At 41.5% G+C, this 26,698-nt stretch overlaps 2 protein-coding genes across 2 annotated transcripts in view; one reads left to right on the top strand and one right to left on the bottom strand.

The window, feature by feature from the left end:
- Positions 1-8,764, top strand: part of mtbp (MDM2 binding protein) — a 47,576-nt gene extending 38,812 nt beyond the window's left edge. The window contains exons 17-23 of the mRNA XM_030071465.1: positions 564-662; positions 1,413-1,676; positions 2,876-3,036; positions 3,759-3,871; positions 6,354-6,467; positions 7,033-7,098; positions 7,891-8,764. Of these exons, the coding sequence (XP_029927325.1) occupies positions 564-662; positions 1,413-1,676; positions 2,876-3,036; positions 3,759-3,871; positions 6,354-6,467; positions 7,033-7,098; positions 7,891-7,929 (856 nt within the window). The 3' untranslated portion in view covers positions 7,930-8,764. The remainder of the gene's footprint in view (positions 1-563; positions 663-1,412; positions 1,677-2,875; positions 3,037-3,758; positions 3,872-6,353; positions 6,468-7,032; positions 7,099-7,890) is intronic.
- A 13,062-nt stretch (positions 8,765-21,826) lies between these two features.
- The window catches only part of sntb1 (syntrophin, basic 1), a 45,736-nt gene continuing 40,864 nt past the window's right edge, over positions 21,827-26,698 (bottom strand). The window contains exon 8 of the mRNA XM_030072549.1: positions 21,827-24,995. Within this exon, the coding sequence (XP_029928409.1) occupies positions 24,903-24,995 (93 nt within the window). The 3' untranslated portion in view covers positions 21,827-24,902. The remainder of the gene's footprint in view (positions 24,996-26,698) is intronic.

Genomic DNA, 26,698 nt, shown 5'->3' with positions numbered 1-26,698 from the left:
CTGATCAGTCAGCGAACCCCTAACATGCACACAGAGGTGCACAAATGGACAGGCAGACAGGAATACAGACAGACGTCTTGAAGGAATGATAGACAAGACTGCAGTAGACAAAGAAGGACAGACACTTGTATCAAGACAGAGCTCAGTACAGAGGAAAACACAGCCAGACTGACAAATGGACAGATTGAAATACAGACATGGCATCTGTCTGGGTTTTATGAGTTTGTTTCTAAGACTTTTTTGAGTGAGGATCTGAGTTGATGAGCCCATAATGAGGATCTGATTAGGTTCATTAGCCTACTACAGTGAGCTTCCAACCTTTCTGGGGAAGTTGGGTAGAGTACACAGTCTTTATAAAAGAAAATACATTATTCTAGAGCATAACACTCATCAGTTGGTGGTAATAATCATTCTGTCAGGCTGCAATGTGCCTGTTTGAATTAGAGAAATTTGTTGTACTTCATGAAGAGGAGAGGAGAATTTTAAGTTGATAAAAATAAATGTGTGTCTTTGATCAAATGACTGTTTCTCCTATCTTTCTCTCTTCCTCTCTCCCTGTCCAGAGGTAATAATGTGTTTCAGTTGTCACCAGACCTGTCTCCCAGGAAAGTCAGCCAGATGCCCTTCAGCAAGGCCACGGCCTCCCGCTACCATGGCATAGAGTAAGTGTCTCCGAACCATGCACACAGCACATTCACGTACTTGCTGGGCACTGCTAATTGGCATTTTCCAGTTTGCTGACAGCAGAGACAGCTGAAAATGTAAAATTCACCTGGGTTAAGAACATAACAGCAATACAAAATAGATATTTAGTTTTGATTCAACAGTGATTTTAAAATTACGTGATTTGGATGGTAGTCTACAAAGTGTTGGATGGAAACACACTCAGCCAGCATGTTGTTTCCTGCTTAAGCTCACCTGTGCATCTGTACATACACGGTGAAAGAGTGAAATTGACAACTAGCTTTCCTACTGCTGTGTTCCTTCCTTTGATTTTTACCTTTGGTGAATGTAGAATAATGTCATTAATAATTAAAAGCATGAAGTTTAACAGGGTAGTGCTCGTCAAAATCCTATCACAAACTACAACCAACAGCAAAGGTCTTTGCACAGACACATTTCAGAAATTGTTAGCAGCCTGCATGTTATTACAGTGAATAAGGGAAGATTTCCCTCAAGGAAATTGAATTACTTGTAATATCTCAATCAGTGTTCAGGTTAATGTAATTTTATGTCAATGTCTTCATGAATTATTTATTCATTTATTTATTTATTTTTACTTAATCACCACAACAGCACTTGACTTTGTGCCCTTGACCAGAACCCTTGTCAACCTCAATTACTTCTTTTTTATTTATTAATTTACGTTAATTTTCTTCTTTTTGTGCACATTATATTAATTTTCTGTCCAGGTTCTGCCTGGACAACCAGCAGGCCTTGGACCGGGACCGGGGGTTTTCACGACTCCAGTCTCGTCTGATTCGCTACGAGACCCAAACCACCTGTTCCAGGGAGCCCTGCCCCCTTCCCTTTGCTCTCAGCCCCGCCCCCTCTCCTGCTGTGATGTCAGAGCCAGGAAGTGTGCCTGATGGAGAGACGCTGCAGAATGCAGATGTGGCACGTCTCAAGCGCAGGTCCTGGGACACTGACATCACAGGAGGATATCCTCGCAAGAGGTACACACAGTTTGTGTGACTGTGTGTGTGTGTCTGTGTGTGCTTGTATACGATTCTCTTTTATTTGTATCTGTGAGGCCAAGTTCCCCAAAATTGCCTCAAAATGATCCTGCAAATGGAGACACTGTATCACTTCTGAACATAAAGACTTATTTAAGGATAGGATCAAAACATTGGCAAGATTACGAGGAAAATAAATAGAACGTAAATAACATGAACACATACCAGAAGTCAGCGTGAGTGTGTGAAAGCTGTTGGGGGATAAACAGCAGTTATACAACAGAAGTTGAAAGGCATAAGCTAGAGAGACTTTAATATGTTTACAGCTATTTATGAGAGGTCCAGAGGTCCTCACAAATATCATGCACTTACAACAAAAATGTTGACTGACAACATTTTATTCTTCAGAAATGAAAAATGTAAGACAGACAAAAAATAAAATATAAGCTGTACATGGTTGGTTTGCAGTCTTAGCATTAAATAAGACTCATTGAAGGTGGGTGTCAGGCTACGACAAGGACACACTAGATATTTGTGAAATTAATGGAAACAATATTAGTACGCATTTTAATGTTGGATTTTTAAAAAATAATTTAGCCACTTAATACTTCTTTCCTCACTGTTACATTTTCAGGGATCAAGGATCATTTATTGTTATTGTTCATGAGAGGAACAAAATTAAGTACTTGAGGTCCCTTGATTGGCTTGTTGTTTGATGCATTCTATTTTTTCCCATTTCCCAAAGCACCCGACATATTTTTGACCTACCTTTGATCATATTGAGCAGGCAGTCATCTTTTTTTTTCTGTTTGCCAACATCAAAGTGTGCTTAATATCTCCAGTTTGCAGATAATGTCATCCTTCTGACTTCACAGTACTGATTTTAGATGTTCACTGGAGTGGTTTGAAACTCATGGTAAGGATGAGGGTTAGCATCTCCTAATCTAAGGTCAGTGAGGTGCCTCTCTTTGGGGGTGTACCAGGTATAGCAGACTGGGAGGAGAACCCAGGACAGACCAGACACACTAGAGGGACAACAGGACATTTAGGCTGCTCTTTCTGCCCTGTTACCCCTGTGACCTTGACCTGGATTAGTGCCCTAAAAAGCAAGTGTCCATGGGTACATTGTAGGTTTGTGGCTAACACAGCATGTTGTGATTTTATAGTCACTAAACTGCGTCCGTGTGTATTTGACCCAGACTGGCCAAGTCAGAGAGCAGTGACTCTCTCGGCTCTCAGAGCAGCAGCAGCAGTGGCACACACCCCTCTGTGAGGTCACTACGACAGCAGCCAATCAGATCCCAGTCCACGTCGTCCTGCACCTCCTCCTCTGCTACAGGCTCCAGATGGACATCCTCAGGTGAGTCAAGGAGACTGAACCTTCTTAGATTAGATTAGATTAGATTTCTGACTTTTTGAAGTATCTTTTCTTCGTATGGTCACAAATAAATAAATAATAACTAAATCTTTATATGATGCTTTTCAAAACAAATTCCAAATGCATCACCAAACAATAAGTTCAAATAAAAGTGAATAGAACGACAACGTCTGGGACATGAAACATGTGGACAACAGCATCAATAAAAAGCTAATTTTTTAAGGCTGTTTGAAACACTCAGTTTGCAGATCTGACACCCGGGGGAGGCTTTCCACAGCAGCAAGCTCATCATCTCCTCTTATTTTTAATTTCACCCTGCCACGACACCCTGAAGTCCTTAGAGGCTGTAAATTGAGGAAACATTTAGCAGTAATAAGTTACTAATTCTATTAAAAGCACTAATAAGTCGTTCATTTTATAGCTTGGTCGGAGAGGAGGAACAGTTCATAGATAATTATGGTCTGTCCAGAATATGACATCCAACCCCACTGCTGTACATCTTTTTTTGTTCCAGTAATTTAGATGTAGCAAAAGATTTTCAGATTTAGTTCATCCCAGCTCAGGCTGGTCCTCAAAGGTACCGAAAGGCTTTGCACATCAATATTTGTGTTGTATTTGGTGTGCAGAGGCTATTAGCATGAAAATGTTGCTGTGTGCACTCTTCTTCAAGTGCCTGAAATAACTTTTATGACATTACTGTCCAGGTGTGGTGAATCCCTGCACTGCTGACAAACCTAAACCCACACAGCAGAAAACCCCTCATAATGAAACAGTGGACAAACCTACCAAGGAGTCACGCTCCCAGAAACACCACAGGGTAAGTGTGTGTGTGTGTGTGTGTGTGTGTGTGTGTGTGTGTGAGTGCAAGACACAAACGTGATGTTTGCATGACTTCCCAATCATGTTTAATGCCATACTTCAATAGTCTGCTGCCTTCCTTTATTTCTGTCTTATATAAAATGGATGGTATGGTATTTTAAACCCCTGCTGTTTCGATTTGCCGGGCACTTGCATGCTAACCTATGATAAAGACTATTCAGATGCATTTGTGCACTTGTTACCTTGGAAACAAGACCCCGGCACAGCATGTCAAGCTCAGTAAGAGATGTCAGTTCAAATGTTTATGCAAGTCAAGTGTTTATAGGAAGAATGAACAGTGATTTTGAGCCCTTTTGAGAGCTGCTTGATTGTACATTTGTCCTTATCTTCTTTGATTTCCCTATGAGTTAGAACATTTTGTACTTCTAAACAATTTTTCGCTCCAACCTGCAGCTCCATAGCTTGCTCTGTCAGTCGGTTGGTTGGTTCCAAAGGTTTTCGCCCTAAGAGGCTGAAATTTGGCTCGGAAAACGGGGTGTGGCAGTGGCCTCTAAGAAGAAGATGCAAAAAGTTGCTATTTATTTGGTGTGGGTTCGCACCTCCCCCCTGCACTTTACCCACGCCCGCTTCATAACTCATTAACTGTTTGTCCTAGGCACTTGTGGGAGTCATCAATGGATTCAACAGAGAGTTCCTTTTTCAGTGGTGTGGGTTAACCCTGCCATCTCTGTTGGTCCATCAGCTCATTGGTCCACAAAAACCTCTGTTCACTGGTCAAACTGTGCCCACCCTATAGCAACCGCAACTTTCTACCTATGAGGCTGAAATTTACTGTGTGTGTGCGTGTGTATGCGTGTGTGTGCGCGTGCGTGCGGTTGTATGCCTGGTGGTTGTAGCTCGAATCCACGCTTGTTTTCTCTTATTGTGATCTTTAACCAAACAATGTTACATAATTACTATTCAATTGCAACCACCTATTATACAGAGGGATATTAACAGCATGGTAGCTGTGTATGAAGGTTTTATTGTAGTAAAACACAGAAGCAATGTTCAAACCAAATTTGCACTGCAGTTGTAGAAATAAGTCATACCTCCATACCAATGATTTGAAATCAGAAACGTGATTTAGGAGTTTCAAACTTGTAGAAACCTTTTTCTCTCTCCCACAAACACATTTCCACGGTCACATCCTCTCGAATCTTTCATTGCAACATTGCATATCTATTCTGTAAACCACAAATTCATTCAGTGAGAGCATATACTCAAAAATCAGTATGTGAATGCCTGTAATGGCAATTTTTCTTATATTTTTGTGGCATAAGAATGCAATATAATACAATAATAGTTGTCATAGCAGTGCACAAGGTCACAGCAAATTGCGTTTTTGCATAATACTTATTAGATGCAAAAATAAACACATTCTACACAAGATCAGACTGCGGTTGGGGCATTTCATTTTAAAGGTATTTTAGTACCTTGCTCAGAGGCACAATGGCAGAGACAGTAGCAAAATACGACATTGCACGCTCTATAAAGTTATGGATTTACAGCAACATGAAATCATTTCCATGTGTCCAAATACATGATAAAGACCAAACAAACTGTGAAAACAATGAGCTGGTTCTCCCTCCTTTCACCACCAACCCTACACACGCTCACTTTCCCTCTCCTGCCAACAAAAAGTTGACGAGTTCTGCAGCCACCTCCAACAAAAACTGATGGTTTTTTTTTGTGTGTGTGTGTGTGTGTGTGTGTGTGTGTGTCCACTCTGACGTGGAATGTCTGGTGTGCACCGTAACTGTGACAGAAGCAACGTAAGAACGACAGGTTATCTTATCACCTGCCTGCTGCTGCTTGCGTACACCACACACACACACACACACACACACACACACACTCACTCACACATACATGGATCTTTTCACGCACATACACACCCTCCGTTCCACCTACAACTCATGATCTGCATCGCGACCTTGAGTTGTTCTGATTTCTGATTACTATGCAAACAGGCTTATCATCCAAACACAAGTTTAGAGAACAGTTGGCCCATTTCAAAAATAACGATAGCAGTTTATTCAAGACAAAGATTAAAAGCTGCCTTTCTACTCCTCTTGAGACTGAATGGCACCAATGAATCCTCATAATAATTCATGATGCTTCCTCAGAACAATCACTGTGATGTTATTAAAAGCATATTTATTTCAAAAATGTGTTTTCCCTGTCAAGACTGTAGCAGTAAAATATTTGTATAGTTTTGCCTCAGAGCATACAGACTGCAATGGTAAATAATGCATTTTTGTGCAAAGGATGTTACACAAACTCAAGACTTTTTGACTTTGCTTTGAAAAGGTCGCCGTGTCAGCTGGCTATTTGAAGAAGTGGACCACACTGAGGTGTTTAGTGGATGCTATGTTTTCACAAGTGCACTAATACAAGTATGTGCACGTGCCTGTTCCCGTCTATTTTTGTGTCTTCAGATGCTGAGGGAGGTTGTAGCAAAAACACTGAAACAACACGGGATCACTGCCGAGCACAAGCACTTTGATGCCTGCAGCCAAAGACTGTTTGAAATCTCCAAATTCTACCTCAAGGTTAGTCTTTTATTTCTGCCTACACACTGTCACCTCTGTTCTTTTATTGACAGTCAAATTGCCTTTGTGTATATGCCTTCATGCATCCACGGCTTGTAGTTTCAGCTAATTCTTGTGTTTTTAAGACACGATAAATCCTGCTTTGAAACATAAGCAGGACAGAAACACACTGACGCAATTTGATTGCAAGTAGCAGATCGAAGAACTTAAAACCGTGTCCTCAGCTTTGCGTTTTTTTCTTTTCTTTTCTTTTTTTTTTTTACATTTGCCAATCCCTGCATTTTCCACAAACACAAAATCACTCCGAATTGCATTCTATTGTTCCTTACACGTCCAAATCAGGTGCTTCTGTTTGCCAGCATGTAATCAGAGAGGAAACTGCTGCAAGTCACAAGTAACACAGAGCTTCCCCCCCTGCTGTGCTGTTATCGAGTACAGTTAGGACTTGAAATGTTGTGTATCGGTTCAGCGTGTAATCCTTCATTTTGAGTGGAGTGTATAGCCCATGTTAGTGTACCTTTCAATGTCAAATGAGTCATCCTCCTCCTCTGCTGTTTAATCGCAGGATCTGAAGACATCTCGGGGACTGCATGAGGAGATGAAGAAGGCTGCCAGCAGCAACGCTAAACAGGTAACGCCACCCAGCACGCAAGCACATACCTACCACTGGCTTTTTTTTTTTTCTTGTGAAATTCTGGATCGTTCAAAATAGAACAAGGAGATATTTTCCCACTTACACCCAGTGCAATCTATCCATCCAGTTTCTGTGTGTTTTGGCGAGGCTTCCTCTCCAGCCTGTCTTCCAGTATATTCATTTGTGGAGCTCAAACCATCAAAAGATTAAATGTGGAAAAAAACACTCTCTCCAAAAGCAGTGACACATATACCTGGCATTATCCACAGCCCTCAGAGGTGAAGAATTTCTTTGGGAACTATTTCCTGTCCAAGATTACCAGCAAACCGTATCTATCTGTCTCTAATTTGAACTTGTTTTGGGGTCAATATAGTTTGCAGGTGTTTTCGGGAAGTGCTGCTGCTGTTCAGTCTAGACATTCTCTGATTATTAATCAAATGAAACAACCTAAAAATAGAAAGATCATTCTTTGATCGAACTGTTCGCCTGCCTGTGCATTCACATACACAGGCGGGGGGTCACTGGCAGGCTTTGCTTTATTTTTAGGCATCTTGAGTCAAAGTACAAAGTCCAAATTCAGTATCACATCAAGATTATGGAGTCTTCCTGGGAGATTGATTAAAAATGGCGAAGCATCTAGTTGTACATAGTTAGTAGCCTCCAGTAACTCAGCTCTGACTATGGATCTAACGTGATGCTTCAAAGTCTGAGATCCACTGTTCTACACTACAAGGCTGAACTGTTCCGTCTTAAAATCGTGCTGTTTTTATGTGTTTCTTTTTATTGTAGGTCATTGACTGGGTGCTGGAGAAGGCCTCAAAGAAATGAGGAGCCAGAGATAAAGTGAACAAACTGTCTGTTTTGATTTACCAAGTTTTATAAAGCCACAGCAAGCTGGTCCTTAACTGTGGCAGCCCAGGATGTTGTGAATCATTTGCCTTCAGCTAAAAGGAAACTTTCTCTTCCTTGTTAATTATTGTGTTTTTTAAAAAAGTTATCATTTTAGTTTCACGGGTGAAGAAGTGGTCCATTTGAAAAATGGTGTGTTACATTTCCACACAGCATGCGTTTAAAAGGGCCTGCTCATGAATGCACAGCCTGCTGGAAGATGACAGAGGCTGTGCTGTGATCGCAGATGTGCCAAAATCTTCAGCCTTCAGCCTCCCTGATTAGTTTTGAATCATTACACTAAGCTTGTTTTAATGAATTTAATCCTGCACTTAATTCTATTTGTTTCTTTTATGGAGAAGATCATACAGAGCCGCGCCATTTCAGGGATGTATTGTATGTGTTATGTACGCAGGCAAGCTTTTCGTCTGTGTGCATCCACCCTGACGTCCCAACTGTTCCAGATAGTCATGAAAACAGAACAGAGTGTTCACTGGGACAAATCTGTGTAGTACACTCTGCTCTGGCTGGAGCCACCCAGAGACCACAAGGGCCTAGAGCTGGCAGGAACACAGCAGGACGCACTCGTATCATTTCCTTGTTTTTGCTGTTTATGGAAATTATTTTTAAATATTTTATAATATTTCTCTGAACTTTTTCATGTTGTTTCCAAATTGCTGTATTTTTAGGGTCTTATGACTGTATATTTTGTTATCATCTTTATGTTGGTCATATTTTAACTGTTTGTAACACAATAAAGTGTTTTTGAATCATGCACTGTGCACATTACAGCTCTGTCCCAAATGGGTTAATTGTTGAGGGAAAGCTAGTGTGTGGCTGTGCGTGATTAGGAAAAAGCAGCTACCTGTTTCCAACCTGGATGATAGTTTTTATTCAGACAATGAAAGCGAAAGGCTACAAACACACGGCATACAGTGCTTATTATCACTGACAGATCCCTCCTGTTTGTACTTGTTCTTGGCACAAAATGGTAACACCCCATGACAAGATTTGACGCTTGGAGCCATCGACCACAACAGCTGCACCACTGGCACCATGCTGCTGTTTCCTCCCTACATCTATAGGCACCAGTGTCCTTCATGGGTGTCACTGACTACATTTACAGACACACTGCAATATACTCTTAACCAGAGATGTTTGTACTCTATCCAACTCTGTCTTCATCCAGTTACTCAGAAACCTTGTTTTAGGTTGGAAACATGATGTGGTTCAAACAATGCAGGTGACGTCGCACACACACACACACACACACACATACACACCACCACCCCCACTAAAAAAAAAAAAAAAAAAAAAAACACCTGTAAGCAGTAGCCGGACAATACTTTGTCTCCCATGCATATAAAAATCAAATAGGCACAGGGCAGCTGGTGGACTGTTCTAGCTGTGTGCGGGACACCACACTGGGACAGGAATATCAATTGTGTGTCAGTAGTTTTTTTTTTTTTTTTTTCTTTAATTCCCTTTGCAAAAAAGTGATGGCAGGGTGTCAAAGCCACAATAAGAAAAAACAGCCTAACCTGAATTAAACATAAACTAGAATAAGGACAGTAGCCAGTGGTGTAAAAAATACATAAGCCATTTGCTTATGCAAACGAGGCTGCATGTTGTGCATTAATACCATAATATGAGAAATATTTCATTAAAAGTAAAAGCTCTACAATCACAATTTCACTTGTATATAGACATATTCACAGTAAATGTACTTACATGTACGTCGCGGCATTAATAATCTATGTGTTTTAATTGTAGGCGGTCCAGATGGTGCTAGGTTGAACTACATGTACTTTTAGATGGATAAGGTAGTATAAAACACTAATTATGCATCAAATTGTGAGCATTTTATGCATGTATGTATTCTGCAAATTAACTACTAAATGCAGTTGAGTAAAAAGTGCATTGCAATGCTTTAGTGAATGTACACAGTTATTGTCCACTTCTGCCACGAGCTAACGTCACTACAGGGCTCAGATCGATGACCAAAATTTAAAATAAGCGTCATGGGGCTGTTATGGCTGCTCGTGAAAACTGCATCCACCGGACTTTGTATCTGCTGAAACTAGCCCCTCTGGTGCTCAAAGTATGACTTTTTTTTCTCTTTTCTAAAAAATCTTACAAGACTGGAAATCTATGGCATCTTGTGGATTTAACAAAGTCCTCATTCTGTTTCTGCTCGGCTTTTTCATGGGGAGATTCTGCACTCTGTTGTAATTCAAAGATTTTCTGATACAGTCTTCATGTATGAAAGGTGGAACTTTTTTCCTTTTTCTTTACCTTGCTGAGATATAATGTATGCAAGCCCTGATGTCAGCGGGTGTGTACGTTTGTAAGTTTCTGGGAATGGGAGTGCTTTGTGCTCTGTGCATCAGTCAGCGTGTGTGGGGGACAACTGGGTGTCAGCGCAGATTACTGTATTTGCAAGCGCTGTTTATACTGCGCTATAGACCAACAGTTTTTCCCTAGGGAGATAATTAAGTTTGCTTCCTATCTGCTACAACTTGAACTCAAACCTAAGTCGCAAAACGGAGCAAGCTTAAAGCAATCTGGTGGAAAATGACCAGAAAAGGAAAACAACTTGTGACTAATTATGCACAGCCAGATACCAAATGTTGCCAGTTATCTGGTTTGTCCTTGGTCTCAAGTGATAAGGGTAACATATCATTGTCTGGCAGGAACCTCCACTAAACCTCCACTTTTTCAAAACAACAACTTCTCAGTATTGGAAAAAAAAGTTTGGATTATTATTTTATATCAGCTCCCATGTATTTTTGGACAATTGCAAGAGGCAACAAACAAAACTTGGGTGTCAGGGGTTACCGTGGAACAAAAGTAATAGGTTGCAACACGTAGGCCTATTCTCCAAAATGCTCTATATCAAATTTCATAGGATAGTGTTTGCAAAAGCTCAGAAATATATGCACTGTACAGTATCTTGTGCTCCTGCTCTATACAAAGTTTTAAAATTATATGTCAAGATTCAAAATGGGTTAGAGGCGTATAGGGGCCATACAAATAATACAATACTAGAGCTAGATTTGGCCCAGAAAAACAGATGCTTGTACAGTGAGGAGCCAACCAAGATTTTTTTTCTCTCTCTCTCTCTCTTCCTTGTTCCTTGTAACCAGTAAAATAAATGATTGATGGCCATGGAAGGTTCCCGTTCCAAGGAACTGAGATTTTCCCGCCGATAGAGGGAGAGAAAATGAAAGTGCAAAACAGAGATGGAGTGTGACAAAGAATGGAAGCAGAGGAGGGAAACAAAGTGAGAGACAGCAGCGAAAAGACAGAAGAGAGTGAGAGGAAGAGATTGGCCTCCATCTCATTTTCTAAACTCTTGATTGTTTCATTATCAAAGCGTAAGGTGTGAACTGCCATCCCAGTCAGGTAGTTGTCTTTGTGTTTTTTATTTGCCAGGGAAATGATTCAATCTGCGTGTGTGTGTGTGTGTGTGTCTGTGAGAGAGCTTTGGAGTCAGTGTGGGCTTGAAAAGAAAAATAGCGCATGAGAAAATCACAGCGTCTCTTCATGATGACAGATGTAAACGTCTTTTCTGTGTGCTGCCTAAAAGTGAGATCACTGTGCTGTGTGCGCTAGTGCGCCTTAAAATCATACCGTTACCTCCTTGTTGTGTGGCTCCTATAGGTAAACCCATCTGTCGCCAAAGTCATCTGCTGAAAATGTAACTCTAATGCTATTACAAAGCATCTGCTCAACCATGAAATCAGCAGACAATAATAGCTCGGCTGCATTCTGCTGAGTTGTGTTCGTTCGGGACAATATTTGTCCCCGGGATGACTCGGTCTCCTCAGTTCTCAGTCTGGAATAACATGAAACAGTGAAAATAATTTGAAGATATTCATTTAAACCTTTGACAGAAATCTTTATTTCTATGTTCTGCTGCAATTTCATCACTGTGACTATCAATAAATCTCATCCAAAGTTAGAAATGGGTAAACAAAACAAACAAAAAAAACATGACTAATTATTACAAGAGGTCTGGTTTGTAAATGTTGGCACTGGAGAAGAAGCATTTCATGAATCCACAATGTTAGTCATAAATTCACTTGCGATGATAAGACTTGTTAATGAGTAAAAACACTAAGCAAGCTTCATTTACATGGAGGGTCTCAGTTTTATTCAGTATACAGCACAGCAATATATTTTCCAGAGAACGTCCTCTGTGGATTGCAAACCAAACCTATTTGATGAGCTTTTGTGTTGATTAGTAGGATGAGGCTCATTTTCATTTCATTTTATTATTGTTATATAGTTATAAAATGTGTTACATTAAACTGGCCTGTGTTTTCCAGCAGGTTCCTGTCCTGCAGCACACAAAAGACAAAGTCACCTGAAACAGAGACAATCACAGAAACAAAAGCACAAACAAAGCGTAACAGCTAGACAGACACCATAGGGGAGAGGACTTGCTGTAGGTGGAGTGAGTAGGATGGTATATGTGAGCTGAGTCCTGGGCCTGTTTGAATTGTGTAATAGAGGTTATTGATCTAATGTGTGGAAAAATGATCTCTGACCCTAGCTGTTTTTTTAAGCCAGTATTGGAATAAGTGATGTCCTCTTGCCTTGCGTTGTGTCTTGAAAGTAAGGCAGTAAGTGTTGATGAACGTTATTAATTTTGATCTGAGGTAAAACCTAATGGCTAGAGCATTCATGTAGTCTGAAAATTCAGGGTGTTAGAAAGTGAGAGTGCAGCATGAGCGGTAAGTCCAAGGGAGAAATTTGCCATGGATCTTATGAGCTCTATTGTACAGTCTTGCTATTAGGTTAATGGTTTCCTTTGTGGTGAGGGACCAATTTGGGAGCCAGCTGGATATAATTGAAAGAATAATTGTACATAGATATGTTTGAGACAGTATGGGTGAATTATGTTCTGATCTTGTTGTACACATACAGATTCTGTTTGAGCCTCTTTGTTCTATTATGAATGTGGTTTTGACAGGTGAGGTGTGAGTTGAGAAATATTTCAAGATATTTGGAGGTTCTGTGACAGTGTTTGATTTACTAAATGAATGGGATCAACCATAGATATACATTTCTTTGGGGGAGTGGAAATACATATATTTAGTTTTCTTGACTTTGGTAGTAAGACTATTAGATTTCAACTAGTCATGTAGATCAGAAGAGAGTTTGAAGTTTATGACATCATGGGTTGGATCAGACAGAAAAATGACAGTGTCATCAGCATACCGTAGACAATTTGAATATTTTCACACATTAGGAAGGCCACTGAGAAAAGAAAGAGTAAAGAACCCAAAATGCTGCCTTGTGGAACTCCCATATTACAAGCTGTAGGGGGCGATGTTACATGACTGATGTCAAGCAGTTGCAACCTGTGTGTTCGATATGAGGAGAGGATCATTACCACAGAGGATGGGAATGGAAATGAGCAAGGTTTGCTATGCAGATTCTGAGGATTCATTGGATCAAAAGGTTTGCAAAAATCAATAAACTGACGTTAGTGACATGACCTTTATGGGGTGATTTACATATTTGTTACGTAAACAGTAACAATGCAGACATGGTTGATCCAAGGAGATTATTGCTTTCAGGATGGTTTAATTGTTTAGACAGATCATTTCCCAGTAAGATTCAAATCCTATTTAGGCTGCTATCCGTGTAATAACCTTTAATAGCAGATAACGTCCAATGTAATTGTAAGAGACTTGGGAAGGCCTGGAAAAGTAACATAGCTCTAAATTGCAGATGCTATTTATGTCTGATGAGGCAGACCTGCTGTATTATTCCAGAAACCCAGTTCAGGTTTTGGCCCAGTGTATAAACACAACTTTACAGAGTGACGATAAAGACACTCTATACCTTGTATGTGAAATAGTAATGAGCTGAATGCTGAATCGAGAGTGAGGTGCCTGGAGAAGTGGGCTGACAGAGAGCGCTGTGCTTGTACAAGCTGTAAGACAGTAATTAGTGGGGGAGAGAATATAGGAAGCCGCAGTATGTGTGTGTGTGTGTGTGGGAGTGTGTTTCATTTTGTATTCATCCGTGAGTAGGTGGCTGATTTTGTATGAGTGTGCCAGTGTCTGACAGCATTTTGTTGACAAAAATTATGTTGGAAAAATAGTCATAAACAAACACTTTACACAACTAAGGACTTGACAAAAACGAGGCACCATTAACTTTAAATTACAATGCCTAGGCTGAGCTGATTGCCACCTACACTGCACGGCGCAGCACCATCTGTTTCACAAAACTTTCCTCTGCCAGATGATGCCAGGCCATCGTGATGAAGGCCGCTCTCTACTGCCACAGCTTCTTACCAAAAATGGTCACCATGCTTTTTATCATTTTGGATTATTCATCAGTTTTTGTTTTTACAGCTGTTTTTTACAGCTGATTTTAGCTTTTTTTTTTTTTTTTTTTTTTTTGTAAGGAAGCAGAAGGACAGAAGATATGCTCTCTAATCTTCAACACTGGAGCCCAACAGTGCTGTGCCCTGTCTCCAACGCTGTTCTCACTCTGGACTCTGTATCCCATCACAATTCTGTTCACACTGTTAAATCTGATGACATGACAGTGGCTGGCATGATAAAGAACAAATGAAGCAGCCTAGAGGTGTGAGGTGGAGCTCTTGTGGGGTGTGTCACGTCAACACCAACCTGGCTCTTCACATCACAAAAACAAAAGAAATAATAGTGGACTTCTGAAGGGGTAAGGAGGCTCGCACTACAACTGTCATTAGCCGGCTTTCCAAGGTTGTGCCAAGGCCAACTGCGTTTCCATTGTCACTTCCGGTTTTTGATCGCGTCTCAGTGGGACTGTTGGGTTCAGTTTCCAGGTGCTAATGGCCCACCACATACCCATGAGCCAGACAGGGCTAACTGAGGTCTTAGGCAGAGTTATGGGTGATAAGTGGGGAAATGAGTGCAGCTGATACGTACAGATGTCAGCGCAACAGCTCGCTTTTGTAGCAAAAAATAACGGACAAAAGAAGAAAATGCAGAACAACAGGCAGTACTGGTCAAACGAGGACATTAGGGCTCTGCTCACTGTTACTGTGTCCACTAACATTATTCATTTATTTATTTATTTATTTATTTATTTATTTAAGTTTACATGTTTTCATTCTCTCTCAAAAACATAGAGATGCTGCTATCTGCTGATATATGCTGTTGTGAGGCACTAAAACTTTATTTTTCACTCATAAGTTGTTTTTCTAATTGAGTTTTTTTTTTTTATTTAGTTGATACATTTTTTATTTAAAATAAATGCACTGCAGACAAAGTGCTGATCTACTTGAGCAAATGGAGACAACGCAGACAGTAACAGCAGTGTTAAATAAATGTTCCTGTAAGTTTAGCGATTGTGTGTCTCACTTGTCAGTATAAAACTGTTGTATTTAATCAGATGGAAAAAATATGTATATATATATATATCGGCATCAGCCATCAAGAAGCCCATATTGGATGACCACTATTGCCCAGAGGTATAATGAGAGAAGTTCAGGGCAGGTGTTTTGTTTGCAACAAGTGTTGTGTAATACAAGCAATAAATAATAGATTATTTTTAAAAAATTAATTCACATGAATTTTTCAATACATACTCAACTAGCTAACATCAGTTGGGTTGATGCTGCGGGAATGAAATGCACTAGTACACTGAATAATGATCTGAATGAAAGCTATGTCTCAAAATAGTCATAAACTGGACTTTTCTCCTATTAGTGACATAAATTGTGCTGCCGGCAGTAATATTGGTAACACTGTCACGCCCTACAAGAGCATGAAGCGATTATGAGGGCCTGACCTGTAAAAAACCCTCAGCTTAAAGCATTTCACCTTTATTTTGATTTGTTTTAGTTAAACAGACAATATGGCAAAAGTGTCCATTCCTCTCCGTGCTGTACGTCCGGATCGTCGGTGGACGTGAAAAAAACGCCGCCTGATACACACTGTAACCTTCTGTTTGTATGCATGTACACTCAGCGTAGCGGACTTCACCAGACTGTCTTGCTTGCTGTCAGCTGCCGACAAGCTTCTCCACACCCTTGCCGAGTTCTTGGACCTAACACAGCCCACCTTCTCATCATCCATCGCCAAGCATAGGGGGGAACACCACATCTCCACCACTGGCCCACCCATCCACGCCCAGGCTCAACGTTTAATTTTATCCTCGACAATTTTGCATCATGCAGCTTTTAAAACTGCACTGATGGGCCTATCAGGGGCACTCGAGCTAAAGGTTAAATTTATAAACTGCTGTGACCTCTAACCCGCAGCATCGCTCTGATTTTGATTTAACTTGGAGGGATGACGCCTCTTGCTCCTGATTGGCCCAACTCGTGCTTGCGTCATTTGTCAGGGAGATCATATTTTCTGATTTACATTTGATCATATTTTTGCCGTTAGAGACAGTGAAGATGTTAATCAGCTCTCATCATCTGTCCTGTGTCTTGCCTCACATCAGCTCTCACTAAAACGGCAAGAGAGTTTACGCACAGGGCACTTGGGATTTTGTAAACACTAATTGGAAGCTTTTAGTTGCTCTGTCCAAGCCAGTACAAACAGGATTTTGCTGATTAAAACTGTACAAAAACTGTGAATGGATGAAATGAGTGCAATGTTAAATGCGGCTAAAATGAGCCCCCCAAAAACGATTCCAAACGAAATCTGAAATTTCTGCCAAAGTTTAACACTGGAAAAAAAATGTTGTTTGAGAAAGCCAGTGTTTGTTTGAGTTTCTGTGTGAGTCAGCCCAGGAGAGGACGCATATGTGCCTGTCAGACAAAGAGCGTGCATGCGACAGGAAGAAATTGGGTCATCGAGTCACCGTGTCCCCTGTTATTATCTGGTAATAGACGACGAGAAGATGAGTAACCTTCTAGGCAACACACACACATGTAGACACACACTGGGAGACAGAGAGTCTTACAGAGGACAGGAGACGCATGTTTGTGAGCTGACATGGCTGCCTTGTCCTAACAGCCATGACCCTCCCCCACACACACACACACACACACACATGGCTTTGTACTTCGAGCCCTTTGACTCTCAAAAACAGCCGCCTACCTCTCTCCCTCTCGCTGTCTGTCTCTCGCATTGACACACACACAAACACACACTCTCTGGGAACCTGATTATAAAAGAGACGTGGGATGAGGAGGGGTGTGTGTGTTTGTCTGTGAGAGGAATGTTTCAGGATGCCACTGCCAATTCACCGCTCCAACCCCCAAGTGCTGCCCCATCTCTGTCTCTGTCTCGCTCTCTCTCACTCACACACACACACACACACACACACACACACACACAGACACACAACACAGAGAGATTGTTCTTTGTATTCCTGTCTGCCTCAGGAACCTGGGCATGGAAGTGCAGGGATGGAAATGTGTGTGTGTGTGTGTGAGTGGGGGGTTGTTCTGTGGGCATGCCATGTTGTCATGAAACAGCACTTGTTTGAGACTGAACGGGCGATCACGCTGTTCACTTTTAACACCAAAGGAGCATCATGTCATCAAAGAGACAAGATTATTTGATGACGGTGACAAGACCTCAGCAGCGCCTGTGCACCGCTCGCCACAGCACACACACTCCCACCGGCCAGCAGGGACCGGGACCTCTCGCCGACCCGTTGACAGGGTTCAGGTGAACTCAAGGGCGTTCCTGCCTGCAAACTGCTCCGTGTAGCTGTGGGCCACCCTGTTTTATTCTTTGGCGATTAGCAGTTTATTCAAAATTCATACGGTAACATGAGGTACGACGACGGAACAAAAAAGGAAGGCGGCGACAAGGGAAGCGAGGACAAACATCGAACGCGACAGAGAAAATCGCGCCGGGGTAATACCTGTCACAAAAACAGAGGAAAAGAAAAAAGGGGAGGCAAGATTAAAAGTAGCATCGGTGGGCTCGTGTTGTGACAGTCAGAGGTGTTGTGGTGATGTTACAAATGCTTCGGAGGGCCGTCGCAAATGTGGAGGATGCAAGAAAAGAGAAACCCATTTCCCCTGCTGTTTCAGTGTTGAACGATCCAACGTCTTTATTGTATTATATTGTGTCTTTTTTTTTTTTGACATTTTTATTTATCTATCTGTGTGGGCCTCATGTGTATTCCTTCAATATGGTATGCATAATAAAAAGGCTGTAGTAATTAAAAAATGTATAGAAAATGTAATATCACATGTTTATAGTACATAATTATACCTATGGCTGAGAGAAAAAATTAATCTTTTTTTTTTTTTTTTTTTTTTTCTGAAGTGGATTATACCAGTTTGCAAAAGGAGTGTTTTTGGTTTGGTTTGGTTTTCATTCATTAATTCATTTCAAAGTCATGTGAAGGTTGTTAATGGGTGTCTGGTCTTTGTGTGTGCAGCTTGAACACGGCAGCCGCAGAATGAGCTCATTTAACACTTAATTGATGGAGTGTATTTAGGGTGTCACTTGTTGGTATCAGCAGGTGTTTGTGCTCATTTTGTTATTCTATTCAATTATGAACACGGCTTGCAAAAAGTGTACCCTTGGGCCAGCTTATATTTGCACTCACACGCGCGCGCACAACCGCCCACACACACACACACACACACACATACACACACATAGTGGCAGTCCAAGGCTTGTGAGGACATGTTACAGCTGAGGAATGCAACAGGAGACTGAGCCAAAAGAAAAGCTATTCATTCAGAACCTTCTTTCACACACACACACACACACACAAACCACAACAGAATGCATTTGCATGCCACTGAGTGAAGCATACACTCCGCACACGAATGTAACTCTGGCATTTTTTAATTGCTTCCACACACACACACACACACACACACACACACACACAATCTTGCTGATTGCTCTGGCTCTTGTCCAGGCTTCTGATTGAAAGGCTGACAGTCCAAGTCAGCGTGGCCTTCCTTCTTTCTCAGTGGGACAGCTGACTAATAATTAGTGGGCGTGCATGTCAACGTGATTTTGTGTGTGTGTGTGTGCTGCAGTCCTAACATGTAAACAATAACAGTCTTGGTTCATCTGTGCGTGCATGTTCCCAGATTTTTATAGAAATACATCAGATCTTTGTCCTGTAATGTTGGCTTCCCATTTAAAAATAAATAAATAAATAAAAATGTTTAAAAAAGCTCTACACCCTTGGCTTCTGCATACATGTGGCATCCCACTCAACATTTGCTTTACTTCAAAAGGGGACACAGAACTGAGGGTAGGTGGGAAAGAACATGTCAGTGGAGCTGGAATACACTTGAAGCAGGCCTCAACATCTGGGCACTGCTGTTCTTGACTGTGTGACAGAGAGAGGATTTCTCTGTATAAACAAGAGCTATCAATCAATGTCAAGAGTGAGGTGGTCGTTGTTTTTCAGCCACCACTGTGAATGACATGAATGCTGGCCAAGCTGCCAAGACGTTGTGGGTGTGTGTCAATGATACTTTTCTGAATGACATGAATGCTGGAGTGCATGCATTCTTCTTTGTGTGTACAGTGTGAGAGCGCTCAGACTCAAGCAAGTAAACAATGTCAAGAGTTACAGCTGCGTTCGAGGTTTAAGCTGCTTACTCTCAATAACGTGAATGCGTCAGGGCATGTGTGTGTGTATGTGTATGTGTGTGTGTGTGTGACTATAAGTGTGTGAGGCCTTCAGGATGCCAACTCATTACCTAGGAGCCAAGTAAACAATGTCAAGAGTTACGGTTGTGTTAAGAGCTGCCTACAACTCAATTACTCTGAAACTCTTTGGCTAAAGACACATGAATGCTTTCTGCTGAGCTGGTCAATAAAACACATCGCTAACACGGTGAATTACAACACCGCCATTCATCACAATGTCTTTGACGTTAAATACTGGACGTTTTTGTTGTGTTGCATGTGAGTGTGTGGTTACAGCAGGCGCAGGGTTCATTTTCAGTGTAAAAAGAAACAAAACCCTATTAATAATAACCTGTTAAAGCTTGTGTAGGCAACTTTGTGGAGTGGGCAGACTAAAACTCAAAACAGGTCAGACAACACCCACGTGAGATTCAGTACCTCGTCCAAGTAACGCCCACGTGCATGCACATTTGTGCATGTGGTGCCGATGCAGATGTAGTAGACCTTTTTCACTGCAGCATGAAATAGCAGGCTAAACACAGGTATTTCTCCATCCATCCATCCATCCATTTTCAGTCACATCTACTTTCTCCTCCTGTGGGATCCCAAGGTGTTCCCACGGCAGCCACAATATTTAATCCCCCCAGCGGATCCTGGGTCTGCCCTGAGGTCTCCTCCCAGTTGGTCATGTCTGGAACACTTCCCCAGGGAAGTGCCCAGGAAGCATCCAAATAGTTACCCAAACCACCTGAGCTGACTGAGTTTCTTGCAGATGTCTGAGCTCCTCCTCTGCCTAAGGGTGCACCAAGCCAATATGCATGATCAAATTCTTTTGGTGGCAAACTAGAGCTCTTTTGGTCGCTAACCCTAGAGTGAGGGTTGGAACATAGCTCGACTGGTAAATTGAGAATTTTGCTGTCTGGTATAGCGACCACAGGACTGCCACCACCAAGCCAATCCCCCTATCAGTCTCCTGCCTCATTTTACCCTCACTCATGAACAAGACCCCGAGATACTTCAACTCCTCCACTTGAGACAGTGACTAACTCCCAACTCGGAGAAGGCAAGCCACCTTTTCTCGGCAAAGAACCATGGCCTCGAACTTAGAGGTGCTGATCTTCATCTTGACCACTTCACACTCAGCTGCAAACCGCCCCACCGTGTGCTGGTCACAGCCTACAGAGGCCAACAGAACCAGATCATCTGCAAAGAACAACGATGCAATCCTGAGGCTGCCATACGAAATGACCCGAATCCCTTGACTGCACCTTGAAATCTTGAAAATCATGACCAGAATTGGAGAGAAGAGGCCTAGCAGAGTCCGACACCCACTGGGAACGAGCTTGACTTAGTGCCAAGAATTTGGACACAGCTATCAATGGCACCTCATACTCCCGCAGCCCCCCACACAGGACACCCTGGGAAACATGGTTGTAAGCCTTCAGGTGCTACTGATGACATTAATTGAGGTTCCATATAGGTGTAACAGAGCTACTCCAGTGAGCCAGCACACACGACACCATGGCTCCAGCTCTGTTACATCTAAATGGGGCTGATACTTAATGTCATTAGTAACACCTGTGTTACCTGTGTGCCTGCTGTTTCATGTTAAAATGGAAGCTGTGAAAAAGGTCTATGAGAAAGTAGGAATTGGTGAGCAGTAGCTACGGTAAAATAAGCTATAGTATCTTTGCTGTGGCTGAGGTAGGCTTGGTGGAATTTTTTGGGGGGAGGGCAAATGATCGGGTTTTAACAAAGAGATTACAGCCCCAGGAGCAGCCTGGAAGACCAGATTTCTTTTCATGTATTTAGTTTGGATTGGGCTCTACTTATAATGGTGGTTTGTCAAAATTATGAAGAAAAAAGTTACCTACAAATGTGGACTAAACAAAATTACCGAAAAGTCGATGGCAGTGAGGACCCTTTAGACTCAGCTGATCCAAAACGTTAGAATAAGCATCTAATTAGAAGGTTGAGTCCACATGGTTCTCATTGTTGGACTTGCTTATTGATAAAGCTGAGTCAGTTGAGTCTAATGGTCTGCATTTCAAGCAATCCTCTTCAATTTCCACTGCAAACCTTTACAAAATCATTAAGGAGAAATGCCCTATCATCAACAAACAATTTGCATCTTCAGTTTTCATTATAAAGATCAAACACAGATAATTCTACCCAGTGATTTATGTGCTGTTTTGTTTTTGACGCAGATGGAAATGAATAAATCACGCCTTGAAGACAACAAAAAACAAACCCAGTTTGTCATTTTGTTAAATACATGATTTATGTGCACCGTCTGAGTTAAAAACTAAGCTTTATCATTCTGAGTGATAGCACAGTAGCTGCCAAAGGCATCTGATTATTCTACATCTCAAGCAACCTTTTCACATAGAGCTCTTCCACTTTTCCATCTGAGGTTAACAGTAAGTCCTGTATGCCAGGCATTACAATACCTCCAGTATCTTTTTGTACCAACATAGCAACAGATTATTGTATTTCTTCTATGCCGTGGTAATTAAAAAATGTAAATCATTGTTTGCAGTGTTACTGTGTGCATAATTGGTCATTGAAAAGTGTTTGTATGTGTTCATAAATAAAGAAGAGAAGCAAACAGATTTCTGGCTTGGAATCTCTGCGGTTCCTATCACCTTGGCACAGCTAGGAACAGTCCTTATTAGGAACCTAATTTGTCCAAAAGGTTACATGAATTTTCGACAACCATTCCATGGAGAGTGGTGTTGCTGGTTTCCATAGTAATAAACCCTTTCATGAAATTAGAATGTAAAAAAAAAAAAGAAATATAATCATTAGCTACCTTACAGCTGGCCAGCTAACACTGAATCGGGTCACTTACCTCTGGCAGGACTATGCTTCAGAGGTTACCCGGGTGTTATGAGTCCACATGGTGGTGAAATATCCTCATTAGTAGCTCTGTGCTCCCCTGGACTGCTAATCCACAATACTGTATCTGCTCCTCCATTCACTTCTAGAGCGCAACAAAACAAGCCCCAGAATGACAATTTTCGAGCATAAAGGAACACAAACTAAGTGTAGTTTGCGAATATAAAAAACAACCAGTCCCGGTACCCATTTTTTAGGGCATTAAAAGGCTCTTTTCTTCTTACATGAAATGGAAAGTATATCTAGCGGGTAGTGTCTGCAGGAGACATACGCAAAGCAACCTTTCGCCAGGAGGAAACAACCTGATAGCACTTTCACAAATAATTGAAATTATACACACACACACACACACACACACACACACACACACACACAAGGATTCCGGGACTTGTTGTTTTTTACATGGGCATAATCCACCATGTTTTGTTTTTTTTTTTTTTTAACACATTTTTGTGGTAAAAGTGTTGTTTTGGGAGGTTTTTTGTTGCACTACGAACGTGAATAGAGAGACTTCATTCTGTATTAGCAGCCCAGGGCAGCACAAAACAACTGATGAGGATACGTCATGCCCAGGTAACACTCTATCAATGCTAAATTTTGCTTTAATTGGAAATCCTACACAGTGAAAGAACCACTTGATGTTTCCTTAAAATGTTGCCAAATCAAGGAACCCAACTAGGATGTGTCCTGTGCTTGCTACTATAATGAGGCAGTCCTAAGCGATCATATTTCCTAAAAATGCTACTGACTCGGAAGCTTCCTTGCAAATGAGACAGACCCACTGTTTGTGGATCTGATCATATGCAAATGCAGCCATCATAGAGGTCATTTACTGTCCACTTCCTCCAATACTCTTAAATTACTTTAAGTACTGGGTGATGTGAGAAATTGTTTGCGACACTTTCAAAATTTCAATGTCTATGATAAATTGCTGTAAATTTTTTTTTTTAATTTATTCTGTTTTTAGTCATCTGAAGGCACAAGGAAAGACCTGACAGCCAGCCATTTGACAGACAGTAGCGTATACAGATTTGGTTCTACTGAGTCTGCGCTGGCTGCTGCAGGACCAATGAAAGCCTGAAGACTCCTAAGATGGCTACCATGCTAATGACTGAAACTTTTCAGCTACATAATACTTGCTGGGGTGATTGCACCATCATTAGTTTAGTGTTTAGTTTTCATATTTTTTTTGTGAAACAGTTCCACAAGCAAATCTAGGGAGCCCTCAGTATATTTATCCATGCCATATGTACGTGCTCATAATCTCAGTGAGGTCATATTCAGGATAAACTGATCTTTTGGATGTTCATGTCCCCATCATAAGTATCCCTATATTTCCACAGAAAGGGAAGTTAACATATCAGAAGAAACAGTAATGGGAGAAGATGGTGCAGTTTCCAAACTAAAATTGCCAAATAAAAGCTGTCACATTTCGATTTTTCATCAGGATATGTTTTTATCTGGATTTATAGACCTCTGGACATTGGTGTAGACCTCAGATCCCTCTCAGTAAGTCAACTCAGGGAGTGAACTCAATGAAATTCACTGAAATGCTTTGAGCACAGAGCACATTTTGAAAGTGTCAACTCTCTTAGAGAGATGCTGTGACATGTTGAATTCTAGTTGGATGTCACATTGTGGGAAACTGCGGCTGATTGAGCTCCTCAGCTCCAATGATCAATGCTGACAATGCTAACGAGGCATTCTGGGGACACTAAGAAAGACAAATTTCCCACAACGTGACAAGTGTTTGGTGAAGAAAAATAACCCAGTAAAATGTAGAATGTCAGGATATTTGTTTTAGAGCTAATGGTGAATAAATTATATCATTGGTAAATGGATTGTACACAGTTGCCCATTACAGTGCATTTTGACAGAATCAGACATGGATTGAATTACAAGTGATTCATCTCGAACCTGCTGCATGTCCTACTGCTCTAATTGTGACTGGACGTGACAATAATGCCCAAAAATCTGTCCCTCTCGGTGTGCTTCTCTCTCCGCTCCTCTCTCTGTTCATATCATCACTCTGCTTCCAGTCCAGTGACTTGTTTTCTTCTTAGGTTCTTCAATCAACACTTCAGTCAATGCAGCCCTTAAATGGGGACGGATATCCCTCAAAAACCTTGTTCGTCAAGGGCATATTTCACTCCAAACAAAACCAATCTGGATGAAGCATCTCCACAAGTCCAGCATACCTCAGTGTTGATTAATCTATGAGTTGGGAACACCCCCAAAAAGGGTTTCTGTTTTTTCCACACATTGCAAGAACTCTGTCATAACTTGATGAGGTTCCAGGAAGAGACGATATTCTCTCATCTTGGGTCCTGGGCTGAAGAAGTTGAAGTTGATATATCTGAACCCCGGAGAGGTGGACGAGCAAGGTGGACGTCTATGCTTTCGAAGCAGGGAGATGTCCCTTTAAAGGGTCTGTCAGGCCACCAGACCCAGGCGGGAGATCTTAGCCGAGAGGAAGGAGTGGAGGATGAAGACGATGGGCTTCGGACAGGAGTGGAGGTCCAGTTGCTGGAGAAGAACAGGACAGAACAGAGAAAAGTAGACCATAAAAGAATATAAAAGAATATAATGGGACAGAATAGGATAGAATGAGAATAATGGAGTGGAGTTGAACAGGACAGGATAAATGGAATAGAATAGGATGGAATGATTAGCGGATGAGTTGAAAGCAGAAGGGATGACAGAGAGAGAGAGAGAGGATCATAAATCACGTAACACCATCAAAAATATGTTCAACACCAACACACACACACACACACACACACACAACTAACTCCACAGCCAACAATCCCCCATGAGGCAAGGATTAGATTGCTATACACACAGTCCTAGTTGGCGCTGAGCACTGCACACACACTCACACACACACACACACACACAAGCACCACATCGCTGTGAACAAAGCTCTGTTCATAGCCTGAGTTGTCTGTGGGTGATGGAGTTTCACCAGTAGTATGACTCATATCCTGCTCCTAAGGCTCATACAGAAATTTAGGCTGCAAATTCACACTTGAAACTACAGTTTAAACTGTCCAATTAAACAAGGGGAAGGGGATTTAGACGTGGAAACTATGACGTCCTAAGTTGTTTGCCTGCAGTGAACCCTGTGCAATGAAACATGAGTGGGCCTACATATCGCTGTCTCACAGAAACCTTTTTTTTTTCCCCTCAAGTGGAACCATAACATTCTGAAGATAATATATATTACTTGACAAACCACAATAAATGGCATGTAGTCCACGCATCATGACACATTTTCTAAATGGGTGACAACATAAAATGCCAATTGCAGTGAAAGAGACGAAATTTGAGATACACAGTTTCTGCCAAATAATGACACTGTAGTGCACACTGTGAATACGGGGCCCAGTTGATTTCACTTTCACATGTCGAGCTAATGAGCCATCAGCCACTGCCATAAGTGCCTTGGGATTTTGAGCAAGCCTTATCTATACCCGTGCTGGGATTCGGAAATGCTACGGAAACCTAAAATCTATTCTGCTCAGACAACAGAGGGTTTCGAATCCAAGCGCTCATGTCTTTGCTTAGTCGCCTTCAGCCAAAACGGAGCAGTCAAACATGAGTGAGCGTAATGGAGTTTTCCTGGTGAGCTGTATACGGGCTGTCACACGGGCAGATTGGATGGCTGATGTAAAACATCTGAGTTTCCTTTCCAGTGCCCTATAGGGCTGGCCTGGAGAGTAAATATTTTAGTTGTCACTGTGACTGCGCCAGCACAGTAAATTATAGGGCTTCCAGCTTCATGAATAATGAAACATCAATACTGTTTTATCTGGTGAAAGACCAGTGCGCTGCATATTAACGCGAAGCTGTTAAAAGGAACCAGTTATTACTTAGACTGACATGGGAATAAGGTACCATCCTCCTCCTCCTAAGGCATTTATATTCATGTTAACCATGTCAAAAAAGAGCCAAGGGACGAAAAATTGAAACTAAACTTACTGCAAGAACTGTTTAAAACTATATTAATGAATATATTGGATACTTGCAGTGGTGGTGTTTCTACGTGGTTGTTTGCGAGCGCAACTTTCATTACTTTTCATTTCTTTGAGGGTGGCCCATGAAACATGAGCCACCTGGGCTTCCATACAGCGCCGCAAACTGATTAAAACTCTTACAGCACCTGACAGAGTGAGGGGAAAGAAATCCTTGGTTACTATTACACTGTTATGAATCATCCATCTGTGCTG

Source organism: Myripristis murdjan, chromosome 16 (assembly GCF_902150065.1).
Source record: "Myripristis murdjan chromosome 16, fMyrMur1.1, whole genome shotgun sequence".
Lineage (NCBI taxonomy): Eukaryota > Metazoa > Chordata > Actinopteri > Holocentriformes > Holocentridae > Myripristis > Myripristis murdjan.
The sequence above is the reverse complement of the archived record's forward strand: the minus strand, read 5'-3'. Positions and strand labels throughout refer to the sequence as shown.